The 26,904-nt window shown below is 38.8% G+C and overlaps 2 protein-coding genes across 3 annotated transcripts; one reads left to right on the top strand and one right to left on the bottom strand.

Annotated features, from left to right (window-relative positions):
* The first annotated feature begins 354 nt into the window (after window positions 1-354).
* Window positions 355-7,751, top strand: LOC139138171 (uncharacterized). Of its 2 annotated transcripts, none has more exons than XM_070706422.1 (5): window positions 355-455; window positions 881-1,093; window positions 3,688-3,938; window positions 5,786-5,957; window positions 6,389-7,751. In XM_070706422.1, exons 2-4 carry the CDS (start codon window positions 1,078-1,080, stop codon window positions 5,864-5,866), a joined length of 348 nt encoding a protein of 115 aa, XP_070562523.1. In that variant the 5' UTR covers window positions 355-455; window positions 881-1,077; the 3' UTR covers window positions 5,867-5,957; window positions 6,389-7,751. The 2 variants fall into 2 exon arrangements, with proteins under 2 accessions (XP_070562523.1, XP_070562522.1); XM_070706421.1 differs by lacking the exon at window positions 355-455 and adding an exon at window positions 500-648.
* A 691-nt stretch (window positions 7,752-8,442) lies between these two features.
* LOC139138170 (neuropilin and tolloid-like protein 2) lies at window positions 8,443-25,729 on the bottom strand. The gene is made up of 5 exons (XM_070706420.1): window positions 25,578-25,729; window positions 14,845-14,999; window positions 13,281-13,503; window positions 12,018-12,158; window positions 8,443-10,853 (listed from the first exon to the last, which is right to left on the bottom strand). Exons 1-5 carry the CDS (start codon window positions 25,648-25,650, stop codon window positions 10,297-10,299), a joined length of 1,149 nt encoding a protein of 382 aa, XP_070562521.1. The 5' UTR covers window positions 25,651-25,729; the 3' UTR covers window positions 8,443-10,296.
* Window positions 25,730-26,904: the final 1,175 nt, after the last annotated feature.

Genomic DNA, 26,904 nt, shown 5'->3' on the forward strand with positions numbered 1-26,904 from the left:
AGGAAAGTATTACCCGAGTTTAATTTTTCCTACGTGCAGCCATACTTGTTGAACAGGTGTTTTCACTGAAACGTTTTGACCTGTCAGACTGCACATTTTTGTGTATTATGAATTGTCACCGTATTGTCGAAATTTTCGAAATTTTCTGCAATTTGCCTTGATTGTTTATATAATCATGCATTTGGTATTTTGTGAGTATGCCAGAATGGTCATGTCTCCGCCTCTTACAATCCATAACTGGTGAGTAATAATAACGAACCATGTCGGATCATGTGACCGTGAGTTACACCGTCAGCTTTGACGCGACGCATGATGCAATTTAGTCGATTACTTCTGATCATGATTCAAGCCGATATCCGGTCAAAATCACAACTCATGGACAAGTTCATGTTTAATCAATCGCATTGGTATTCAGAATCGTGACAGGCATCACGACCCGTGTTCGCCACGTCTAGGTAATATTTCAACCAACATCACATACGCACGAACAAAGGTCGTGTGCTTTATCATCCCGTCTGTCGCAGGGGTCGTAATTAGGTTAGTTCCTGTGTTCACCAATGTCAGCCATATGGGACAACGCACTTTTAAATTCAAATCTCCTTTTTCCTGCAAAATAGCAGCCTTCGATCAGTTGCATTCGGACGGCAGGTAGGTCTAAAGTATTGTGCGAAAAATATTTCAAATGCATTTCGCACATGAGATAATCAAATCACTAATGAAATATCACTTGGGCGATGCCATGTTCTGCCAAAGTGTCCAAATATTAACTATAGGTAAACAAGACAAAAATCAAGAAAAATTAGGTACCAGGGACGCCTGGTGTATGTGCTATTTTTGGTGATGGTCCTTTTGAAAAACAGAAGACTTTGTTTACAAACAGGCCTTCAAATGAAGAAGACTTGATGACGTCATCAAGTGACGATTGTGACAACGGCGCATCCCCTGACGTAATTAGAGAATCATCCTGGTTAAACATCAACTGACCGGACAGATGAATAGAACAGCGACAGAACCCTAGCTTCAGATCTGCTGGCAAAACACAAGATTCTGACGTCGGATATCCATAGGTTGAACACCATGGCTGGAATTACAGGTTAGTACCCACCACTTTAGAGTACGCATAGAATAGATGTGACGCCGTAGTGTCTAAAATTGTGGGTTAACGTGCATCGGTCTACCATAGAATGCGTTATCATCTGCCGAATGATAGGTGATTTATGTATTTTTACATTTACACACAAAACATAGCTTTAGCATTTCAATCTCAACTATGATTGTATTACCAATATAATGTATGCACGTTTATTATTAATCCGAATTTAAGGTTTATTTTAGTGAGATGGGTTTATTTAACCCGGACAATCAACACGCCTGATTCAGAGCCTTCAATTTCCAGTAGTTCGATGTCAATCTGTCATTTTTGTGTTTTGAGGCAGTGCCAATTTGGTAGGTCGCCAATAGTACAAATATTTTCCGTGTCTATGCCCGGTCATCAAAGCAAGAAGTAATTTTATCTTGTCTACGAATCTCTCCAGTTCTCTGCCTATATTCTGAAATATCGGTCATTTTGGCCGTCCCTGCTGGTTGATTAACGTCGGTACCCACATACCGGTGGGAAATGATCGACAATTAGTCCCATCATCGGTGACAAAACTTGAAATTTCGGGACATTCCCTTTTGGTCGATTTCGTCAGAGCACACTCTCGGGGACCATAATTTGGCTGGTACATCTGATATCAAACATGAACAATCACTGATACGCTGAACCGTGATCGTAACCTATTTGCACGTAAAAAGTTCAGCGAACCAAATGAACCTTTGTCCAAAATTTTATCATTAGAAGTTTTCACAGTGTTTTATTCCACCTCTTTACCAGTGCTATGTTTACTGTGACCAGCTTCCTTCGACAGAATACAACTTGAAACCCTTGCCGTTCAAAATTAGGTAATTGAAGTTTTGAAGATATTGTGTTTACACACGGTTTTGACAGACTTGCACAACCGTCAGGTAAATTTTCTGACAGTTTCTGATACCCTCAGCGTTGAGATTCTTTTGCAAAGTTCAAAATTTTCACCTGTGAAAGTTATATAGGTACCACGAAATGTCAGCACTAGGAAATTGAACAAGGCCATTGTACTTCCGGAGTAGATATTTTTGTTGCAAGGAAGTATCCTTGTAGCAAGTAGCAAGTATGACTCATTCATTTCCACACAAGCGCTAAAAGTAAACAGGTAAATATTGTCCAATCCTGGTGTTTTGAGAGTTCACCAGACCACAGTCCGTCGATTAGTTTATTGCGTGATTGAGATGAGTGAGTGAGGGAGCGTGTGACAAGTAAGTGAGTCTGTGACAGGTATGGGAGCGTGTGATAAGTAAGTGAGTCTGTGACAGGTATGGGAGCGTGTGATAAGTAAGTGAGTCTGTGACAGGTATGGGAGCGTGTGATAAGTAAGTGAGTCTGTGACAGGTATGGGAGCGTGTGATAAGTAAGTGAGTCTGTGACAGGTATGGGAGTTGTGATAAGTAAGTGAGTCTGTGACAGGTATGGGAGCGTGTGACAAGTAAGTGAGTCTGTGACAGGAATGGGAGCGTGTGATAAGTAAGTGAGTCTGTGACAGGTATGGGAGCGTGATAAGTAAGTGAGTCTGTGACAGGTATGGGAGCGTGTGATAAGTAAGTGAGTCTGTGACAGGTATGGGAGCTTGTGATAAGTAAGTGAGTCTGTGACAGGTATGGGAGCTTGTGATAAGGAAGTGAGTAGGTAGGGGGCTTAGGGCGAATTCATGCATTCGTTTATTTATTCACTTATTTATTTATTTTTATGTCTGTATATTTACTTGTTTACTGATTTATTTGTGCAAGATGTTTATACATAAATACACACACACATATACACATACACACACTTATATATTATTATAACTTCCGAAAGTTGCCAGCCTTTACAACAGGATCCTTGAGAACAACATAAAACCACTAGACAGCTATGTCAAGATATCCTCAACTTTTTGAAAAATTCAATACAACAGCTAAAGACATCATTCATAATATCAGACTCCAAATAACTTAAGGTGTGGTGGTACCTGATCAGTACTGCGGGGGGAGCCCAGGCAGTTGACTGTATTATTTTCAAATCCCCGAAACAGTCGCCTCGGTAAATAACTTATGGAGATTTTGATGTTGTTCATTCTTTGCTACATGATAATTTTTATAAACCAATCCTGCTGATGTCATATCTTCATCATTCATCTGACGTTTGACACCATCTTAGAGAATACATAATGATCCACTCTTTGCATTTTGCATGACGTTACTATACACCATTGCTGTACTTATTTCCGTCCAAGTGAATTGCAACTGTATGACTACTTTTGAATATATATAGTTGTCTAGCAACTAATCGGGTTCACTCCCGAGTACCTGGTTGTTTGATAAATTCACAGTATGGATTGACTGTAATGACTGGAATTACATACAATATGCAAATTAGCCTTTAAATCAGTAACTTTTGAGACGTAGGCCTACAGCTCTCAGAAGACAAAAAAGCAGATGTATATGACACACACACACACACACACACACACACACACACACACACATATATATATATATATATATATATATATATATATATATATATATATGTGTGTGTGTGTGTGTGTTAATATTTATTTATCTACTTTACAGAAAAAGATATAGTTGTCGAGCCGTCTGACACTGTAGACCCTCCATCTTATGAAGAAGTTACGGCTGCATCAGCCCCAAACGGCGCTTCGGCTGGGGTAAAAAGTAGTGAGCATGCGCAGGCTGCATCTTGGATGACGCCCTCCACGGCGACGGTTACACAGTATCCTCAACAACACTACCACTCTCGTAACAGTATTGAGGGTCAAGGTCAATTATACTATGGGCAATACACACCGTACAACCAACAAGGCGTAAGTGTTACAACCTTTTTAGGATTTCTCAATTTTGATTGAAGAAAATCTGTTCGTCCAGTCAGAGGGCATAGTGTCGTGTCATTTTCTATGGAAATCCGGTCACGACATGCGACATGCGACCTGCGACTTCAAAACTGCGACCTGCGTCCTGCGAGTTTGAAACATGCGACCTGCGACTTCGGGCATTTAGACCTAGGCGTAACCTGCGACTTCACAACAGCGACCTGCGTCCTGCGTGTTTGTCAAACTGCGACCTGCAACTTCACAACTGCGGGTTTAACAACGGGGAATCAGAATTTTTTTTAATTTGTCTCCATTTTATGCCACAACTTATCGTATAAAACCAAGATGCAATCAGTCATCGAATTGGTACTACAATCAACCACACTCAAAAGATTGCTGAGCAATACAGAAAACATCATCTGGCAAAGAAAATCAAAAACTGAGAGAGCTGCCATACAAGTAATCAAAGTTGGCGGCATGAATTAAATAAACAAATACTCTCCTCAAACCAAACCAATTTCAAAGGCCGTTTACAGCAAATATTGTTAACGAAACCATGAAACCTGGGAATGGCTAAACATAGAGAAATAAGGTGTATTTCTTGAAACAGCCTTTCACAACGTGCTTTTCAAACACCGGAAAGCAGGCATTAATATCGACCCGAAATCTATTACAAAGTCCATGAAAAAGGACACAAAACCAAAAGTTCGGATAATTGATTTCAATGTCCAAAACAAACTTATCGTTGTCAGATTAGTACAACATTTACAGTTAACATAACGAGCACTAGCAACGCTCAAAATATGCAGTAAAACAAAACTCCTTATAAGCGTCCAGAAACTCCGGTCGATGCTGGGTCATGTTGACACCACACACCGGATCGCTCACTATAGAGTCAGTCAATAGTGACTAACGCTCTCAATAACGAATCTGGTTTCTCCTCTTCGAGGACAAAGATGACTTCATCACACAACCAAGCGGAGGGGATACAAAACAAGAGAGCGACTGATGAAGGAACCCCATTTTTGGTTCCGAAACACCGTTAAGACGAATCACTCAATCAACAAACCGGTTGACCGGGGACACAGATCACATGACTAGGGTCAAAGCACTATCGATTCACCGGTGTCTCGCCGTGTATTCCACACAAAATAAATGCAATGATCCTTTTATTCACCATTTCGTAATATTAAACATATTGGTAGAGCCGATGTGTGGAGTTGCCCTCATTATGCCCTCATAAAGATATTTATAATGTCTAGGGCTGGGGGTGCATGGTCACCGAATCGAAGTACAACAACCACAGAATACTTCTTTAGGCCTAAACTAGATCATTTCGATCTGTGAAATAGCCACCACTTTAGATAACAACGTATATAACAACATGCTTGTCCCTTTGAAACCGGACTTTGAAAGCAACCGAACAACAAGTAGGCCAACACAGCTGTATCATCGAACCTCATCTCTTTCCTAAATGACACCACCTATCACTGATATTACTTGTGACTGCTTTTCATACTCTCAATAAACACCAAATACCTAAAATCGTGGATCAGGTCGTGATCTCGCAGATCGCAGTTTCAAACTCGCAGGTGGCAGCTAGGCCAGAGAACCCGGAAGTCACAGGTTGCAGTTTGACAAACACGCAGGACGCAGGTCGCAGTTTTGAAGTCGCAGGTAGCATGTCGCATGTCGTGACCGGATTTCCATAATTTCCCCCAAGTGACATAAATACGTCATTTTCATCAACGAAAACAGTTTTTTCTCAACAGTCACTGCTTCCATGAAGCTACATGTACATCCTCCTATCTTACTAGTAATCGTTTTGTTTTCTACAACAGGTGGCTTTACCCTGGTATTCAACACATAACGATAGTCGAGAGGACGTACGATCATTCAGTCGGTGTGACTGGGTCATTTAAAAAAGATGCTCTTGTCCTTACCTATTCCATAATCTCTGCCTTGTTTTGCTGTCTCCTGCTTGGGATAGTTGCAATCATATATTCAATAAGCGTAAGTTGTCAAGAGAGGCCGGGCGAAGACGAGAACTTTGAACTTTAGCTATGTCATCACTTGGTGTGACACTTTCGTCGACCACTTATCAAACTGCGTTCACACTTAGTCTCAGTCAAAAGTTCTTGGCAGCGGACATTCATAAAACAATCTCTGGCGTAGCGTCCGTTCCATACTTTGGATTGCCATACATAATTATCAGTGTTCACTTTGCTCGAACTAACAAATCGCGCTGGAAAACTTGGTTTACAGCTTTTTACCAAGTCTATAGTTTTGTACAACACTTCCGAAGCTTTGTTCACCATTCACTCTATTAAGGGCCAGCTTAACACCTGGCCGTCAGGAAAACGATATCTTATGCAAAGAATTATTTCGCTAATATCTATTGCACGGTATAAATCATTTTTTTCCTTTTTCCCCTTTACTTTCAGGCATTTTGCATTCGAGATGTGGACGCCAGGAAAGCTGACAAACACACCAATATCGCCTTGAAGGTATCGCATGCTGGAGTTGTCTGTGGCCTTATCGTTTACAGCATTGTCGTTGTTGCTATTTTAGTAATGGTGACATAGGTCATAGGCCAAAGGTTAAACGCGTTTTTTTTTACATACATTTACACTCTCCTCTGAGAGAAATGGAAATTCCACAGTAGCACGCATAGGAAACATCTAACCACGTGACAGAACGTCACGTCAGAGTGACACAAACTTTGTTCATCATGGGATGTTCATCTGGTGGACTTTCCTATGGAAAGAATAACGATATATTTACCGTAAACATATTTCATACAGTACTCATTATTTCTACTTTGGTGCTCTATTGAATTGAGCTACGTGAATTTGAACTTCACGATAATCTATGTCTGACCTAAACATAAACGGATTATGTACACATAGCAGTGTTTCCAGTTACATCTGAGATTGATTTTCAATCTAGGTAAGCCGGTTAGCCTGGGTAAGAGCTTTTACAGCGAAATACAGTTTGATGACGTCATCCTGTGCTCATTGTTATAATCATGAAACTGTTTTTTTTCTGAGTCAAGAGAAAATGCTGTTAATTCAGTATATAGTCAGTATTGCATTCCTAAATGGGTGGTTATTTGAAATGACCCAAAATATAAAGGGACAAGATATGAACTCCGTATACTTTTTAAAATATTCCGAAGAAAAATAGTGTTTTTGTTTGTCTTTTCGTTCCTAAACAACCACAATACACTTATTTTGATCTAACTAATCGATGTTGATTCCCCATTGAACACTCATGAAATTTAACTGTATGAACACTTACATCCCTTTCTTCATATAGGATAAGCCCTAATGGGTGAAAATTTTCGATCAATGTATCTTATCCTATTAGGGATGACCTTATTCTGAGACCAACAAAAATTGTAAATGGGGTCAATATTACCAGACGTAGCCTTGAACTCGTCATATTTGTTCTAATGCCTTATTGTTTAATTTTTCTGGCTGTACAAAGACACTTTTGCATATTTACTATGTCCAGCAACAGTGCATTGGAATCTCTGAACACGTTCATTGTGCATCTCTTCAGAATGTTCGTTTACCAAGTCTGGTTGTGGGAGTATATGAAGATTTCAGAGGGAAGTATTTTCATAATTTGAATGGCGCGAAACGAGGAAATAAACTTTGACGTGATAATTATTGCATAAAAAGGCAAAGACTTGTACTTATCTGTAGAAATTCTGTACATTTATTTGTAATTAATATCATATATTTATATGAAAATTATACTTTAGTGATATCGAAATAAAAGTGAAACCTTTGAATAACAAAACTTGCATTCATTTGAGTGCTTGCTTGTGCTTCGTACAATTTATCTGTAGCTGTGCACCCATATTTGTATGTTGATTTTTGTTTGTTCAGTGTACAAATGTAGTATATTCGTATCGTTTTTCCATCGACCATCCGGGCATGTTGTAGGTATGTTTTATACACTTACACAGAGAGAGAAGGTGAGAGCATGGCACAACATGACGAAGTACACGTCGCTTCAGCCTTTACACTGCGTCCAGAAATTCGACCGTTGTTATATCACAATGATTGTGCATCATGCGGTCAGGTGAAGAAATGTCACAATCCTTTCATCTTTGATATTATTTCTTGTTTCGATTTTTAGTTCTTTACCCGTTCATATAATCATGGACACTACAGTCTATGGTATCATTATTTGCCTCTTCTCTGACGTCACACTCTTTGCGACTCAAGCGCTTCAGCACAGAGTGTTAACGATTATAACAGTGAAGACAGTTATTCTACCTTATAATCCCACCTTGTCATACCTCTACAAGTCATTGACTCTAATAAATCTCTTTCTCGAGTCGATATAAGTGAAACTTCGACAAAGTTAGTATGAAGTATAATAAAATGTTGAAGAAAAAGCTTTATGTCCAGTCCAAAGACACAGAGACAGGTTTACTGACACAAAATCAGGACGTGTATGTTGACACAACAATTAAGACTTCTCATTATTTATCCAATTCCTTTATTTTCTGTCATGTGATTCGACAATCAAAAACGTACTTTCATATTAAATTGTTTAAACATGAAACCTTGTCTAGAGATGTGACTGGCTAGCGGTATTGTAATGAATGTAGTTTGGTATCCACAAAAAAGATCATCGCGTAAAAAATGATGTCATGTTGTAAGGTATTGCAAATTGCTCTTTTACTAAAAATAATTCAATGCGTAAATATCTTTTCATATACCGGAATTATTTTATACCAAAAAGAAATAAAATCTGTAATTTTATCGTCTTTATAAATACGTCATTTACGTAATCCTTTTTGTGACATTACGTAGGCCGTACGTGAAATCTTCACATTTTCAAAAACAATACTTACATTGAAGCCCATTTCTTGGCAAAGTCAACATAATTTACACTTGTAAATGATACATTAAGCCATAGACAAGGAGAATTTTCTCCTTGTCTGTGATTAAGCATGGTGACCGGCCGGCCAAAATATGTATAAAATCGCATGCATTCGGCTGACCTTGAGTTAGCTTGGCGATCGATTAGGTGAGCTTATAACCGATTGACAAGTGGATACCAGTCAAATAACTATGGATTAGCATGCCGACAAAACGAGACCTCTAACTTTTCCGTTTATTTTCACACGAACGACAGAAGATAAAAATAGAAGTATTTAATTATATAAAGTTTGAGGGCGTTGGAATATTAAGCTGGCTTTGATATCACCATTCCAGTGTATTTGCATAGTTAGAAATATCACAGGAGATTATGAATTTCATAGAGTTTGCACTTATACATTTGTCTAATTATATTCCACTTAATAACAGTTGTGACAATGGGTTAATGGATTTTCTCACAAACCATTTTTTCACTTCCGTATAAACCTATTGACGATATTGCTCAAATTTGCTGAACACCGGTGCTGAAACAAGTCCAAGCTTTCCCCTCGTCCAAATCTTTCACGTGTTTTGGCATCTAAAAGGACTTAAAAGAGTGAATTGTACTGTCAAAAGTGTCTCTCAGAGTGTTGTTAATTCTGTTTACCACATCATATATCACGTAACTTGCAAAGCAAGAGTCAATTTGTATACACAAAAGCTAGATGATAATAAATTTTGTATTGTGTACAAAGTTTACAAAATATGGTATCTCTGCTATCACACCAAACGGCCTACAAATGGTAGACGGTCTGTGCATTTTATAGGAACGCTTAATTTAAGTTCCAAAGGTTGGTGAATACCCGTCACTAAAATAGTGTGTTAACAATAACTTTGGAACAAAGTTCGATCTTTGGTTTTGCTGGTTTCCATGACGTAGGAAGTACTGTGGCGGAGGAACGCCAATCATCGTACGCATAGACCTCATAGCGTCGAAATACTAACCAAATAACCAAATCTTCAGCGCAGCAGTGGAAACTACGCTATGGACACTATAATGGTCACGTGATATCGATGTATTTTGCGGCACACGCTTTGTGAGTAAATCTCGTGATATAAAAAAAATGAAGTACATCAAATTAATGATTTTTAGGACGAAATGTTCAACCACGTAATATCAGGTACAAACGATACTGTAATTTTAAAGCGGACGGCGCGAAGTTGTTTATGTAAAAAACAGACTGCTATTAAAGCTTGTCACAAATTTCTCATCATTTCATACTTTTCGACAAAATGGAACTTTAGTGTCACATCTAGATTATGCACTCCGATTATGGTTTGATCTGTATGTAGTTGATGTAGGCAACGGTTGGTCCCTTTAGGAGTTGTGGTGACCTTATAAAGAAATACACACGTCTCTCTGAGTTGTAAGAGTCTATTCTAGTGTTCATGTACAAGTTCACAGTGTGACCTCATGATATTCTCGGCGGATAGGCAGGGTCGTCCTGGAAACCGTGATTTGCTGCTCCAGGAGCGTAGGCTGGAGGTTGCTGTCCAATGCTGCCTGTAGGAGGCGCACTTGGTGTAGGATGTGTCGGGTGGGGAACAGAAGGCTGCGTCGCGAGATTCTCCTGTGGATTTCCGTCGTTTGTGTATAACGTGTCTGAAGTGGGTTGGTATGGAGGTTGTTGTTGTGGTGGGTAGGGTGGCTGTTGAGGATTTGGCGGTGGTGGCGGTTGTCCATAATAGCCAGGAGCTGGCATGACAGAGGCATTGTAGCTGGGAGGGGAGTAAGGAGGTGGTGCGTAAGGAGGTGGTCCTGGAGCCGGGGGAGGGTAATGCATCATTGGTGGCGGTGGCTGGGCTTGCCTGATTGAACGTGACGTCATGTCGTGGCTGGAAGCGACGGCTCGGTTTGGCTTCTGCTTTTTGTTGCACACGACACACACAATGATGATGACAATGATAATTGCGATCAGGACGGCAACAACTATACCAATTATAGCGCCCGTCGACATACCACCCTCACCTGTAGACACAGAAAGTGGCAATTGTGAAAAACATGGAATTCTTTTGTAAAGAAAAATATGTCTATACAGTAGAAAAGTAACTTAGTTCTTTGAGTATCAATGTATGTCTGGTTCATTGTGTTGCTTACAGATATGAAGTCAAAATTTATTCTGAAGAAGGTCATTTGAAGATTCGGGTGTTCGTGTTCCTTACATACAAATTCCATCAGAGTAAATTTGATGCGGAAACGATCCGTCTTTGCTGCTGCTGTTATTTTGTTAGTTAAATTGCCAGATACCTTAAAAAAGGGAGAGCCCCTTAGTGCATTGCAACACGTTCTGAATATCGATGCCTAAAACTATTAATTAAAGGGACGTTTGCGAGATATCAAAATTTCAACGTTTCGGCCGTGTGCTTTCATCACCCTTACTCGACGAACAACTGTAACTCACGATCGTACAGTCTGTGAACAATATTGCGAATTATTGTCGAACGTTCAAAACATTTCATGGATTGTAGCGAAATAGATTGGCTCCTGTTTCTAAACACTCTTTATGAAAGAAAACAGGGAGAAATATGTTCATTTCATCCCCCATAAACTATTGCCTGGCCTCATTGTGTCTTCCGACCAGTGAATCCGGGGCCCGGGGTTGATGCCTTCTAAACACTGTCACACGGTTTCTACTCAACCGTAGTTGCGCACCAAGGATGGTAATACTGATAGCAAATAACTAAATAAAATATTTGCCGATAGCAAGCAAGAAACGATTGCAAATATTTAGCGATGTACAACAGACGACCTTATTCAATTCAGAAATCCGATAACTCGATGTTCTTATGGGGCTGGCAATGGCATTGATAGCCTGCACACTTGGCGGTAACGTCGGGACCGATGACGACAGTAAAACGTTCGCAAAGGTACAGCTGGCAGCTGCAGGAAAGATAGTCCTACATGTGTGTCAGGCGTGTTCGGCTGTCGGCAACGCGTACGGAGTAAAGAGGCGGCAGAATAGAGGGGCACTCAGATTCAACGAGGGCTACACAAAAATAACATAATAAGCTGCACGTCACTCACTGAATACTAGTCTAGACATACACCTGTTTGTCAGGTAAACTACTCATACATAAATCATATACTGCAGTGTCTACACAAAAAAGAAGGAACTTGTTTCGGTAAGCTTACCATAAACGACGTCGGCCTTGCAAGTTGAACAGCTGAGCTCGTCCGTATTGTCGCCACAGTTGTCTTTGCAGTCACATTCAATTGACGTGTCTATGCAACGGCCTGTACTGCAGTGAAACTCGTCATCATCGACGCAAGGACCTGCGAAGGTCAAGTATGAAACCAGTAAATATCGATAGCATTTGAACGGCAAAGATACTACAATTCTACACATACTGCATATTTATTTTGAAGTCAGTGATAAATCGGGCAGAAATAAATAATAGGTTTGTTTCTCCTCCTGGGTCTCTTACAAAAATGGAGCTGTGAAGCAATTTTTGTGAATTTTTCGATTATTTTAATTTATTTTGTTTGTTTTTCTTGTTAAGCTTACAAGATCCAACTACCGACATGAAAATAACAACAAAACGGGAATAATTCTGACACACAGCAAGATAACGACGATGCATATTAGTTCACTGTCAATCAGTACAGGGCTAATGTGATTTAATTCAGTAGTAGAGATGGCACAGGCAACCAGCAGGTAACGACGAGGAAAGAACGAGCAAAGGTGGAACCGTGGCCTTCTTTACGTGTGATTTTCTTCAGATTATGTATAGAGCTTATACATGTGATCTTACCACGGTCCCTCCCGCTGTTAGATTGGTTGAAGTCGGTGAATTTTTAAAAAATAAAAACATTTATAATAGTTTCTCTTGTGTCTCTCCTATTTCGTACAAACCTATTCGGAATTTGGTAGCCCAAGCCATGTTTTCCCAGCGATTGAATGCGTTACCTTTGAGTCTGCGCAGTATAGTGAGTTAGTTTCTGCCGGATTCGGGTGAAACTCCCTTGTATAGCGTTCACCCGACTCATCGCCTCCACTCCACTCACGCGCACGTTTCACATGAAAGCAAAGTACAAATCATTGCGTTCACTCAAACATTAACAAATCACATACTTGAACCAAGTCTATCCCGCTGTCAACTTTCAGGATTTTCTGCGAGCGAACGTGGAAAAAAGCGCTGACGTGCGGCTGGTCCAGATCGACAAACGCAAGGTTATAAGACCTATTCTTTTTGTTGCCATTTTTACGCGTAGACTACGCGCTGAGTAGCAGGGCTATTCAGTTGACAGTTGACCAGTTTGTAAAAATTATTAATGGCAATGAGATATAAATTAAAAGATCAAGCGATTAAAGTATATCAAGATTGCGGTTGGGTTGATGTTTGTAAAAAGAGGGGGGTGTTCCACCGGATAACGGTTACCAAGGTAACAACTCACCGTTGTGATAAGCCGTGAAAATGAGTGAAAAACCGCTATATCTATATGTACCGTCAGTCTTCATTCGAAGAGTCAGCGATTCCTGCGTCGAGATGATGTTGTAAGGTGTGGCCGAACCACACGCCCTCAACACCAATGTACTGTACGTGCCGGAGCCATCGTAAACTTCAAGGAAATCGTAGCACGATGAACTCGTGGCCGACTCCATCTGCATCGATTCAAACTGTGTGAAGAGATTGGAATCTTGTTGAGAGCATTGTCACGTGGTGTCCGTGATCGAAGTAGTAAAGACGACTTTTGCGACACGAATGGGAGATTACATAAAGGGTTGACTAACTTCAATAAGACGATGAAAAACTTGAAATAAAGTGATATTTACTGACTTTTCAGTATGCGTACATACACAGAGGGACCAATAAAATGACAGGAATGAGGAAAGCGTTAAAGTAGAATGCGCCTCGGGGACAGATATTCGGACTCTCAAACTTATACAATATTCTTTTGGCCGAACACTTATTGGAGCTTATTTAGAAGATTATAGAGTAAACAAAGTTTTCATTAGCTTAATATCGTGAAACTCTGGAATTTTATTTTCCCCGTAGAGATAACACATGGATGTCAGCCATTTTGAATTTCAATTATCGGTCAATGTTTGGTGATTTATTTCTCTAGTATCAAAATTTGCAAGGTGACCCCTGATTTTATTCTTGATTTAGTAAGAGAATGGTTGAAAGTTTTCCTTGAGGAAAGTTTGAGCAAAAGTATAAGTATTCCATTTTCGAGGCACGAACTGCCTTATTGGTGATCGACACACCGTTTTTGCATTTTTCTCTGACTCAAAGCTTCACATCTGACATGAAGCAATTCATACGAAATTACAACGTCGTAATTAATGTTTTGTCTTGAAGATTTTGCCCAGTACATCTCCCCGCTGAATACAAGGATTTAAGGATCAAATTTCTGCAGTCTTAACGCTAAAATCTTTTTAAATAACTTTCACATTACAATAAGCAGCATCGTTCTGTGAAACACTTTCCATGAACAATAATTACAAATTATTTTTTCTGTAAACAGGTATATTTACTTATTATTCTCCCTAAAATACAGTGAAATACAAAGAAGTAGCCTTGAAAACGTAATGCATTTAACACAATGTGCAATGTTACATGAGTTCTAGTCAGCACTAACATTCCGTTGTCAGCAATAGGGTGGACATAGAACATATTCATGCTGTATTGATATGCTAAACTATTTGTATTTCAACGTGATTATAGCGTAAGAATACAAAGAAGTTTTGCAAATAAAGTAAAGATTTTGAAAAATAATTCGAAAGTTAAAGGTATTGTATTTTTAAAAGTTTAAATTATATTAATATTGAAACGTGACGCTAAAGAGTGGATGCGAGCGTTCTTATGAGTAATTTGTCGGCTGTACTAATGGTGTGCATCAATATATTCGACGGTACAGTCCCCAGCCCAGCGAAAGCAACTATATCAGTATATATAGTGTGTAAGGCAGAACAATCTATTGAAAAAAACATTATAATTATATTAATTATACTCACATCCAATACTAATTTTGTGGAATACGATGACCCGCTGCTTGGTGCTTGTAACGTTATTGTACAATCCTGGTTTGACTTGTAGGTAGAGCCTTTTTGTGACTTCAATCGGTCGCCGGCTAACGTGATTGTTTTGCCGCAATTATCCTCCATGTAAACTGCAAAAGTGAACACAGGGATTTACCACCTTTTATCATGGATACATCTAATCAATGGTACTAACAATTAGCCGTCGTGCACGGAGAGTTGATGTCAGTGACGGTCAGAGTTTATTTTGTAATGGCGTCGCAACTTCTCTGTGCATATGTCCGACACACTTTCGAAAACTTCAGACGCATGAACGAACGGCTGCATCGCGCAGCGGTGCAGTGGTAACTCAAGACAAAACGAAATCATGACTGTTAATATCGGTGAAGTATAACAGATCCCGCCAGATGTACACACATGAAGTCATCAACGAGTTTGAGAACCTCTTTCCTCCAATTAAACAATCTCCATTTTTGCGCAGGCGTACGGCGATTAATCAACATGATCAACCATGGCAAAATCAACAAGGATCACAATACTCGGAACGCCAATGCCTTTTTCCTCTATTGAATATCAATCATGACGTCATAGATAATGGCAGTGTTTCGGCCAGCTTTTGACAGCATAGGGACAAAGTGACCCATAGAAGATTTAAATGGGGACAAATTACATTTTAAGGGACATATAATGCATTTCAAGAAAATAACACAGTAAAGTGTCATTGTGCGTCATCATGACCTGGTACTATATTTGGTGTTCAATAGACAAGTCAGGTGAGTGCATTAAAGGTAATTATGAAATAGGCCACTGGTGTTGTGCCAAATTGTGCCCATGTGAAACGTTCAGTATCATTTACTTTACTGCTACCAAGTGGTATGCACATAAACTGCAGGATTCCCCTAAGTCACCAAAATGATTGGCCAACTCATTAGCCAAATCAAAAATCTTGTGGCCACTTTGAACAACTTTCTAGATAGTTTATGATCTCAAGTGTGGCAACAGCTTTCTCAGCATTCAGGCGTTCCTAATTTTACAAATCAAGATCTACATGTTCTGTATGTTGTTCTTGATAGTTTTAACATTAAAGAAATATTTGTGCAAATTTTATTGCATTAATTATCTGTGTTTTTACGACATTTCAGGGAAAGAAATACTTCATTTCAGGTGGTAAACTTTTACTACCAGAAATAAAGTTAGGTGGCAATTCTAAAACTCTGGTAGTAATGTAAAGTGCACATTACCATAGATATAGAATATCTGCAGCACTTAGTCAGTGTTCACAGTATAACAACTTATTATAAGCAAATTTATGCAGTCTTTAAGTCATTACCAAATTTTTTGAGCTACACAAATAAAACTTTCCCGTGCAGAAGAAAGTATTTAGTAGCATAGTGACAGTGTAAATACAATTATTGTGGTGTATAAGGCCTTGGTGTTGTGTCACAGTTGTCATCAAGCAGGCTCAATAGCTTCTTGAGCATAAATATTTTTCTTGAGACAAAAGGAGTTGGGCTTAACCCAAATCCTGTCATAAAGCAAAACACAATTATATATGTTCATTTGATTCCCCGCTGTTTGAGAGTAACCATTGTTTTAATGATTATGATAACATTTTAGCCCAGAAATATCTTCATTTGATATTTTGATATCAAGAAATGTCTGATGATGTTCACTTCTACATCATTAAATTGGTGGAATCTGCAAATATATTACAATCGTTCAGAATCACATAATTTCTCGTATAAAGTTATAGCAGTTTGAAATAGGCCGAATGGACAATTTTAATAGTTCCACGTTTGAATTGGTGCTTTGATGTTAAGTGACCATGCAAAACTGCAGTTCTCAAATGTGGTGATTTGAAATGGATATGTTTACTGCAATTACTGTTGACAATTTATCTTTGCCATGACTCATAATAAAATTTAATTCAAAACTGACAGTCAAGCTAAATGCCATTAAATAGGAAGGTACGAAAATTACCTTTTGTTACATAGCATTGTACCTATTGGACCACCCTGAGTGGTTTCTTTTGAATCATAAGTCTTTACTAATAGGGTCTTCATGCATGAAATCACATGATGAAATGGCCTAGTAGATTTGACCTTTCGGAAAACCTCAGTTTTTCTTATTTTCCCTTGTATTATGACTCTGTTTGTGAAAGTTTCCTTTAAACTTACGGGTTTTACTATAAAACTCAGCAGCTGCAGGCCAACTTTTGATTCGAGCAAAGTAGATAAAACTTCTTCTGGTATCTCCCTGCAAGAATGAACGGGGCTCACAGTGTGGCAAAGCCAAGCGTCCGTGTATTGTAGTATCGAACAGCAGTAATGTTTGCTTTACGTGACCAGGGAATTTGTAACTTTGTAGGAAGGAGCAATTTTATAGGAAAAGGGGTAAACAGTTTCAACGTCTTACAACTTTTTATTGTTAGCAGTAGTTTTCCTGCTGAGGAGGCACTGTCAATAGCCACTAAAATATGGCCTACACAGACAGAACAAAAATGATTGCGTCAAATATCGCAATGCCGAAGGCTGGCTGGAACACTAAATGGTTGCGTTTTATTGTCCACGGGTCATGACCCTTTCAGTTGTTTGCTTTTCATATGTTTGGTTTGTCGTCTAATCTTAGAAACCATGGTTTCTCCGGAATGATGACGTCAATAGTCTTCACGTGTCCCGTTGTTTTTCTACCACTATCGGATATCAGCAGCCCCATCGATTATGGTCACACAGGGTCAGCTTCCTTAAAGGATATATCGGGGCCTTCTAGCGATTCGTGTAAATGCCCAGTTCCAAAGCCCCGGTTGATTACAATGTAACTGCGTGATATTTTTTTCACCAAAAGAGGCAAGAAACGCATTAACAAAGCAAACGTACACCGAAAATTTATGTTGTAGATTTTTCTCCCATATTTACACGAGGCTGCCGAAAGTGCTTGAAATATAACAGACAACAGATAGAACACTCAGTTCAAAAATAATATAATTACACTGACTGTCTATATTGCAGTCGGCGTTTTGTCTGATAATGGAACAAGCTTCTCCCTGTTTGACAAGTGAGAGTTCGACCTTTAACACGGACTATCGAAGTGATGACGTCAGAAAAAGTAAGAAAGTAAATGTTAGGTGCCACTCCCCTTAAAACAACACAAGAATAGGCTGATTAAAACACGAGTGTGAGAACTCTTTCATGACTCAGAGTGAGCTATAGTTGAAATTACAACGTGCAATGTTTGCCGACCCGCATCCTGCTAAAATCTCATACAAGGCTGAGGTGGTGGAATTTTTAGAACAAACAACCTAAAATTGTAAATTTCGAAGTTTAAAAGTTCGACCGAATTCTGAACTGAGAAATGGGAGCTAGCTCCCTATTCCCTATTCACGTTCGATTGAATAGGGAACTCGGAGCCAGCAACAGTTCTCCATTGATCATATGTTCGATCAAATTGGGAACTGGAGACTGGGACCTAACTTCATACACCTTAAATATCAAAAGAGAATATAGTGAAGGTATAAACTTAAAGTGACAAAGTCGGCCATTTTTCATGAATTTTGTTTGATTCGAGATACTACTTATATTGTTTGACATGTTGAAAGATACTGAATGAATGGGTTATCATGCATATATTCGACCCCGGTTTTAGACAAATTAAAATGAATCCATCTCGAAAATGAATTAATGGTCATGACCATTAATTCATTTTCGCGATGGTTTCATGTATCGTGTCTAAAACCAGAGTTGAATATATGTATGGTCACCCATTCATTCAGTATCTTTCAACATGTCAAACAAAATAAGTAGTATCTCGAATCAAACAAAATTCATGAAAAATGGCTGACTTTGTCCATTTAAGTTGACGTTGCGTTAGTGGTAGGCTGTTAGTATAGATATACCCGCCGAATAACACTAAACATGCATCAATATGGAGCATTGGCAAATTTAAATCGTCACACAGATTCAAGTTCTCCGACATCCTTGTTAAACGACACAATACAGCACATGCAATGACCGTGCTTCAACAATGAACGCCGGACGTTTCAGCGTGTTTCGAAGTCATAGATATAAGAAGACAAGCTGTGCAGCTCCAAATTTCAAAAGCTAAGCAAAGTGAAATATGATTTTAATGGGTATCACTATGTTGGAGTCGAAGGCAAGGTTATTTCTTCCTTAAAAAACTTTGTGAGAAAAATGATGATGTCCTGGTGGGGAATTATAACGCAAAATGCTAAAAGCAAAGTATTATAAATAGTAATACAAATTTCTTCAAGTACAATAATAATATCTGAACTTAACTTTCCTTCTGTCTTTACTCTCTTTTATATTGTTGGGACAAACCATTATTCTGTGGTCTCAGGTGGTGTTAAAATTCAATAAATAATATTTGTTTGATGGCGGCACTTTGAAACCAATTCAGAGCGTTTGTTTACCTGTGTAGATTGATCAGCATATATATATATATATATATATATATATATATATATATATATATATATATATATATATATATATATATATACAAAAACACACACAGAGATGTCCTCGTTCGTGAGAAATTACAGTGCTCGATGCTAAAAAAGCAGAACGTTATAAATAATAACATATAAATCAAAAAAGGAAAAAGTAATATATCTGTTACTTAAGTTTCATGCATCCAGTAATCATTGGACTACTTTTACCCCAAGGATGTATGTCTATTATAGGGTTGGGACGTACCATTGTATTCAAGGTGGTGTTGAAATTCGACAAATAATATTTGTTCAGATGACGACACCTTGAGACATACGCATATATGTGTAACAGATGTTAATATATATCTTGTGAGAGGAGAACAGTGCTCTACACCACAGTAAAATAAATTACCCACAATCCTGTTTGATTTGTACCAACGACGTTACTTTTCTTGTAACTTTTTCAGTTCTGCATAAAAGCAATAATGTGCAGTCTCAAGATAATTGATTAATTATATTTATTAAAAGTACGTTGAAATATTGTTGTATAAATTGCAAAGAAACTGTTAAATAACCATGAAATTCACATTCTGCAGGTACTACAAATGTCACAGTTTTGGGAAGCAAGTTATGACCAACTGAAGGGGTCATTCTCTGAATAAAGTTAACATGTAAATTTCTTTTGTCTTTCTTATTTGGAAAAAGTCAATATCTTTTTGTTTCATAAAACAGGTGCAACTGGTCTCCCTACCATCACTTTATTCTGTATGGCTGAGGACACAATCAGTGGAAAATTTACAAAAATCCTATCTCCTTCAAGTTCTCAATCAAGCACAATTTTCTTAGTCCTTTAAAATGGAAATTGAGAAGAAAGGTACAAATCATGATGTGTTATGGGAAATCTGTAGTACTGTGTACACGTAGGATCGCAGAGCAATGTTGCAACGAATTTATTGTGTATATATTGCAATCAGTTATAAGGAAATTACAGATCTGCGCCGAAGGGAAATTAAAATGCTTCCATCTCCCTGCCTTCTTTACAGCTTTGAATTTAGGATGAAGTAATGTCACGAGGTAGTTGTGTTTCCTTGTAATGTATGTCAACAATTATTCTTGCAAAGTAAATTAAACCATGGAGGTCATCTTTTTCACCTCCATGGCTAAAATAAGATATGTATATTATCGTTAAAATTGGCAATAATTTTTATTTTTATGGTATAAAAATCACCTGTAGCCACTACTCGGAACAATAAAAAATATAATCTATTTTTGCGAGCTCAGTCATGCACACTTGAAGATGAATCTATCGATTATCATAAAGGTTCATAAAAGTTTATTGGACTTGCTTGTTTTGGCGCCGCATGTTTTGGTGAGTTAATCAAAAGATGATTGGTTGCTAGGAAACAGTCACTTATTCACTGTGCGTCATCAGTAAAATTACAGAAGTGAATATTCGTAGTGAAGCGTAGAGCGCAGAGCAGAATACGCCATTTTGAAATCCATAAACTGTATAAAAAATAGATTAAAGGTATAATAAAAAATAAAAAAATCAACTGAAATTTGTATTATTTGAAATGTAAGGGAATGTAAAGCGATTTGCTGGTGTACTTGTAGGCAAACTCTACATCTGTACCGCACTGTCAGATGGGGCATATAAAAGTATGTAACTCGTATATTTTTCATTTGACATAATTGGATTGGATTGTATTCTGGATCGGCTACGACAACACAGTTAGCGAAAAAAGGCCATTTCGAGGGCTGGACAGACAATGAGACAAAAGCAATCGTGTACTTTACTGCCCACACAAAAATGTGGTATTCATATGTGTTAATTGGTACACGTCATGATGATCTACTACCTATGACCATAAAAGAATGAATTTGTTTACTTTGAATGATTATAGTAAAATATGCGGCAATACTCATGATCAAATTATAAGTGATAAAACGTTCTTATAAGTAATAAAACTATTTTAAGGCTAGCAGACTAACTTTTGAACCATACAGGATTCACAGTCTCTACAACCTGTTGATTGTTTTGAAACAATAGTGCAGAAGATGAGCTCATATAGTCTTTCTGATCCCTTGCCTGAAGTAATGCCATCTTAGATATGTTCAAAGGTACAATGTTGCAAACATGCTGTTTTTTCTCATTTTTTCCAATAATTTGACAGACATGCTGTTCAGCTGAAATGCTAAATTAAATGATTTCTAGAAAGCCCTCAAGAAAGAAGGCATTGGCACATCTGGTCTTCACCAAGACCGCGCCAATGAACTGACATGTGAACTGTGAGATATAGTATCGTTATATTTAACACTAGTGGCTATATTAACACTAATTATATTATCTGCGTTTATCTGCAATTTTAATATAGTATTCCGGGCATTGGGTTGAGTGGGGTGGGTAAGATGGAAAACCTCTGTCACGTACTAGTAGTACACATATTCAGTGTTCCGGGCATTGGGTTGCGGGGGTGGGGATAAGATGGAGAAACCTCTGTCACGTACTAGTAGTACACATACTCAGTGTTCCGGGCATTGGGTTGAGGGTGGGTGGGGAGGATGGAGAAACCTCTGTCACGTACTAGTAGTACACATATTCAGTGTTCCGGGCGTTGGGTTGAGGGGGGGGGGTAAGATGGAGAAACCTCTGTCACGTACTAGTAGTACACATATTCAGTATTCCGGGCATTGGGTTGAGGGGGGTGGGTAAGATGGAGAAACCTCTGTCACGTACTAGTAGTACACATATTCAGTATTCCGGGCATTGGGTTGAGGGGGGTGGGTAAGATGGAGAAACCTCTGTCACGTACTAGTAGTACACATATTCAGTGTTCCGGGCATTGGGTTGAAGGGGGGGGGGGGGTAAGATGGAGAAACCTCTGTCATGTACTAGTAGTACACATACTCAGTGTTCCGGGCATTGGGTTGAGGGGGTGGGGTGGGTAAGATGGAGAAACCTCTGTCACGTACTAGTAGTACACATACTCAGTGTTCCGGGCATTGGGCTGAGGGTGGGTGGGTAAGATGGAGAAACCTCTGTCACGTACTAGTAGTACACATACTCAGTGTTCCGGGCATTGGGTTGAGGGGGGTGGGTAAGATGGAGAAACCTCTGTCACGTACTAGTAGTACACATATTCAGTGTTCCGGGCCCAGCGATGGGCTTTCCTAGAAATTGTGGACTGTTCCAAGCAATGCCTGTAGAGCAAGTACTGATCTACTTCTATGTCCTGATCAAGCGCTGTCCATGCGACTTTCTCCAGTGTAAAAAATTATCATTTATACAAGAGACACGACAGATTCCGTCTGACGCTGGTCGCTCCTTTGGATGCAGCAAACCTTGTTGACAACATAAGAACTTTGAAATGTACACTATGTCGATGAAATATAACATTATAAGCATTATAACTGAAATGGACATTGCATCGCAATATTTTCGACGATATTTTACTATTTTTTCGCCAGAGCAATTCCTATATCTTCTTATCCTATCATGTGTTGAATTGAAACGTTCCAGCACAACGTAACGCACTGTCTAAAATATGCGATCACGTTATTATTGTCAAACGCATTGTTATCGTAGTTCAATCGTACTTCAGATGTCACCAAAAACACCACTTCATTAAATACAGGCTATATATTTTGGAAGCTAGTTATTTCAAAATGATGTGGGAAATAGAACGAACAAGATATTGTCAAACGGAACAAAATTACTTGACAATACTGGAACGGGCATTATTAATGGCAAGGGGCGGAAGAGAAAATACTTCATAAGGCCCCCCCCCCCCCCGACGTTCGCCAAAATAGCGATGATCGCGATTTCAGATTTGCTACTAAATAAAGCTGCATGCGCGCGGCATCGGACAAGGCTACCTTAAATTCGGACAAATTTTGTTGTTGTATGCGCTGCTGTTGTTGCAGCTTGTAGTCTGAGCCATAATGCGAATTAGTATGACTTTTAACAGCCATTGTAACACTATAGCAGGTTTTATTTTCGTCGTTTATGGGGACTATGCGAACAAATATTTATCTATGCATATAAATGAGAGAAAAACTACATCATTTGCGATCAGTGCTATAGTCAGAGCTCCCTTCAGTTGACAAGAATACCTTGTACCGAACACAAAAATGTAGAGCCGACCGGCACCAACTTATCCCATAAGTTCCTACTTTGATGGTGTGTGTATACCTTTCTATCATAGATAGAATAGACATATATATATGCATATATATATATATATATATATATATATATATATATATATATATATATAATATATATATATATTATGTATGGATGTAAGTAAATATGATGTATGGAGGTATATATATATATATATATATATATATATATATATATATATATTATATATACACTACATAGACACAAAACTGGAGCTTATAAAGCTATACACACATATGAAATTAAACACTATATATCTTATTTTAAACATAAATCTACTTACAAGAGTACAGTGATTGAACAGTGATTGAAATGTTGTCTCCGAACATAACTAGATATATATGTGCATTTATATGTTTGACAATTGGTATGAATGTACTTCACAAGGACATGGTGATTAGAACTGTATATGTAAACTTGAATTTTACCCAAAGTATCATTTCACTATACATGGTTGTCTATGGCGCAAAATATGAACATTTTTTTAATTTCAAAACTGGCAATATCTGTGCATATATGAATCTTTGAAAAATGATATGAATGTACTTCACTAGAATATAGTGATTGAGAGGGCATAGTGTACAAGAAATTTGATTTTGGAATTTCTCATTACCACCCTTTGACAGTCAGCATTGCAGTGTTCACTGGCACTAACTGCACATGATCATCAGTCATTGAAACACAGCTGTTTGATTGGACAACCACTGAAAACTGGTTTCTGAAAGATGTTTTCTGCCATGTTCAGGCTCTGATTTATCGGTATGATTTGCATTGAGTGAAAAGTTGGAGGCCTCTCTTATTGTACTGTGGAATTTTTAAGGCTCCGTTTACACAATCTGGTGGGTGTTTTTTGTGCCCTACTCCCCCCCCAAATTCTCTTCCACCCCTCCGCCGTTAATAATTCTTGTTCCCTAACAGCAAAAGTCACATCTACTAGAGCGTCAGTTTCTTTTGATGTACGGGTGAAGCGTCGCGTTGCACTAGAATAACGAAACTCACGGTACTGGTTTTTTTCACATATATGTACTATAATTCAGTAGTGTCATATATATACGCTTCTTTGGTGAACAAAATGCAAACCAAGGCAACAAAACACTGAAGAATATCAATATTTGCGAACTGCACGACTATGAGAAATCACTGGTCAGTTCTACAACATGCCGTAAAGCAGGCTTGCGTACGATGCTGTGTGTTCCCGGCGTTATACGGCCTCCCACCACATAACGATGCAACACACAGCATCGAACGTCGTAAAGCACATATAGGGCTACCGCGGTCCATCCTGCAGGGACAAATCATCTCTTTGACATTGAGAAATATTGCCACAAGATCGTACTGTGCAATTTTGTGCACGGTGAGTGTCAGAACAAAGTCGTATTTTTTAATTAACTAAATTAACTATAAGCAATCATTAAATAAGGAATGTGCTATTAATTTACATACGCGAACGGACAAGGGCACCGAATGCCAATCCCAAACATTGCTTGGGCAAAGAACCATGTTAGATTCAGGCAGACTTCAATTACCGGCTAATGGATTGAGTCCAGGTGATTATTCTTGTATTAAATATTTGCTGGCGAATTTTGCAGCTGTGAAGATTGCGTTGACTATTCGTATGTCGTCCTTAGCGTGTGCGCAGCTATAGTATAAATCACCTCCCTGTATTCAGTGTATTCAGTGAATTGTCTGTATGATGCATGCCTGTCGTTTAAACCGATAGAACCAGACATTAATGGCGATACGCCGTGTTAGTATTAAAAGCATGCTCGATATTCACAACCGGTACATGTTTTCGGCCTTAATTGCCGAACGGCGACACACACAACGAGGGGCGAAGGGGTTCCAATCGCGTTATTTGTGTAACCACACTGTGCTTCTATATGGAATAACATTATGTAAGAGTTACCATGGTATCAAGCACGGCGGTAACCGCCTAGATAGGTGCGACCTGTTTGAGGGTACGAATAAACACGGCGCTGTGAACACAAACATCACCCAAATGCGGTGTAAATGTATAACTATATATTTCGCGTTCACAACCAACATACTGTCACAAATTACGGCATCATATCTTACCGGTTGCTTTCCCAACATGATATGTGGCAGCCAGACATATAAAAATCCAAAAATTACGCCAAAACGTCGCCATTTTAGGTCACTTAAGTGGGAGATACGTTATGTGAGTGGTGTCGGGTGTATATCGTCTCGCACGTCACCTGACTGCGAGACGAGGAGAATTTCCTTATGGCCACCACACACCAACTTTACGTTTCTCAACTACCCACAGTTATTGCTGCTTGCAGTACTGCCCTACTTATTTCGCGTGTCGTTCTAGCAATTATCGGGACAATTGTTTCGTAAATAACTTTCGTCTATGGCTAGTGAGCTAATAAGCCATCTTGCCGCACGGGCTCATTGTTCTGTCTATATAGTATTACTGTTTGTAGTGTAATTGCGGAACTCTCCCATTGTCGGAAATCTGTTTTGTGGCAAACGTAGTATCTAGGTCGTGTGGCGTCTTAGCTACAAGGGACATTTGCATACATTTGATGACGAAACAATACACAGTGTACGTATATTCAGTAACTACAATACGCTCTTCAGAGTTACAGTGCCGTGGTCGGTCGCATCTGAATTAAAATCCGGTGGTCAAAACACAGAGAAACAACACGCGACAAAGGTGTTCGATGCTGGGAGTAGAACAATACATCCGAGGAGTATACAGGTTAAGCAGGGGAAGTGCTACACGGTGTGCATTGTGAATACCCAAACTAGAATTTCGTCCTTTGTGTAAACCCAATGCTGACACTGATTGCATGCTTTAATTATTCAGCAGCTTGAGTTTGCGCAGTGCGTACAGAGAGGATCAAGAACATTTGTATTCCGCTATACTACATGATCCTAGCTTGATCAAATAAGAATACCATGTTTTCTCAGTTTTCTAAAGGTCAGCTGAGGTTAATGACCTAACGACAAGTTGTATGTCGATATTAGTTGTCCTCAACATTCGTAAATATATCGAAATCTTAGGCTAAAATAGGGATTTTTGCAGCTTTTCTGCTAATGGCTGCCATACAACATCACTACTCGAGCTTGTGCTATGACATCACCGTGACGATTCTCGTCATCTATACGCTTTAGAGGCTTCATCTGGGTGTCGCGTTGAGATAATTCTATACTAGGCTATTTAAAGAAAATTCTTTGTTTGCCGTGGATTTTTGAAAAAACCTTCAAGCCAGCCAGCAAAAAAACACACACAGAAAAAATACAACAGATCAATCCCATAAACTTTAACTTTCCAATCGGTTTATTGCTTACAAGTATAAAATATCAACTATCTGTTGAACCAGAAACGCTGTTAAGTTGCGAAGGCGTTTTTAAACAGTCATACGATAAAGTTTTA

The sequence above is a fragment of the Ptychodera flava genome, chromosome 8 (genome assembly GCF_041260155.1).
Source record: "Ptychodera flava strain L36383 chromosome 8, AS_Pfla_20210202, whole genome shotgun sequence".
NCBI lineage: Eukaryota > Metazoa > Hemichordata > Enteropneusta > Ptychoderidae > Ptychodera > Ptychodera flava.

Bases quoted from the DNA above. Each gene is read 5' to 3' on its own strand.
- LOC139138171 (XM_070706422.1), top strand. The intron at 3,939-5,785 runs GTAAGTGTTACA...TTTCTACAACAG, and splicing joins CACCGTACAACCAACAAGGC to GTGGCTTTACCCTGGTATTC.
- LOC139138170 (XM_070706420.1), bottom strand. From the start codon at position 25,650: ATGGCGACGTTTTGGCGTAATTTTTGGATTTTTATATGTCTGGCTGCC. The intron at 15,000-25,577 runs GTAAGATATGAT...TCACTTTTGCAG, and splicing joins TCATGTTGGGAAAGCAACCG to TTTACATGGAGGATAATTGC. The intron at 13,504-14,844 runs GTGAGTATAATT...CTCTTCACACAG, and splicing joins CCACAAAATTAGTATTGGAT to TTTGAATCGATGCAGATGGA.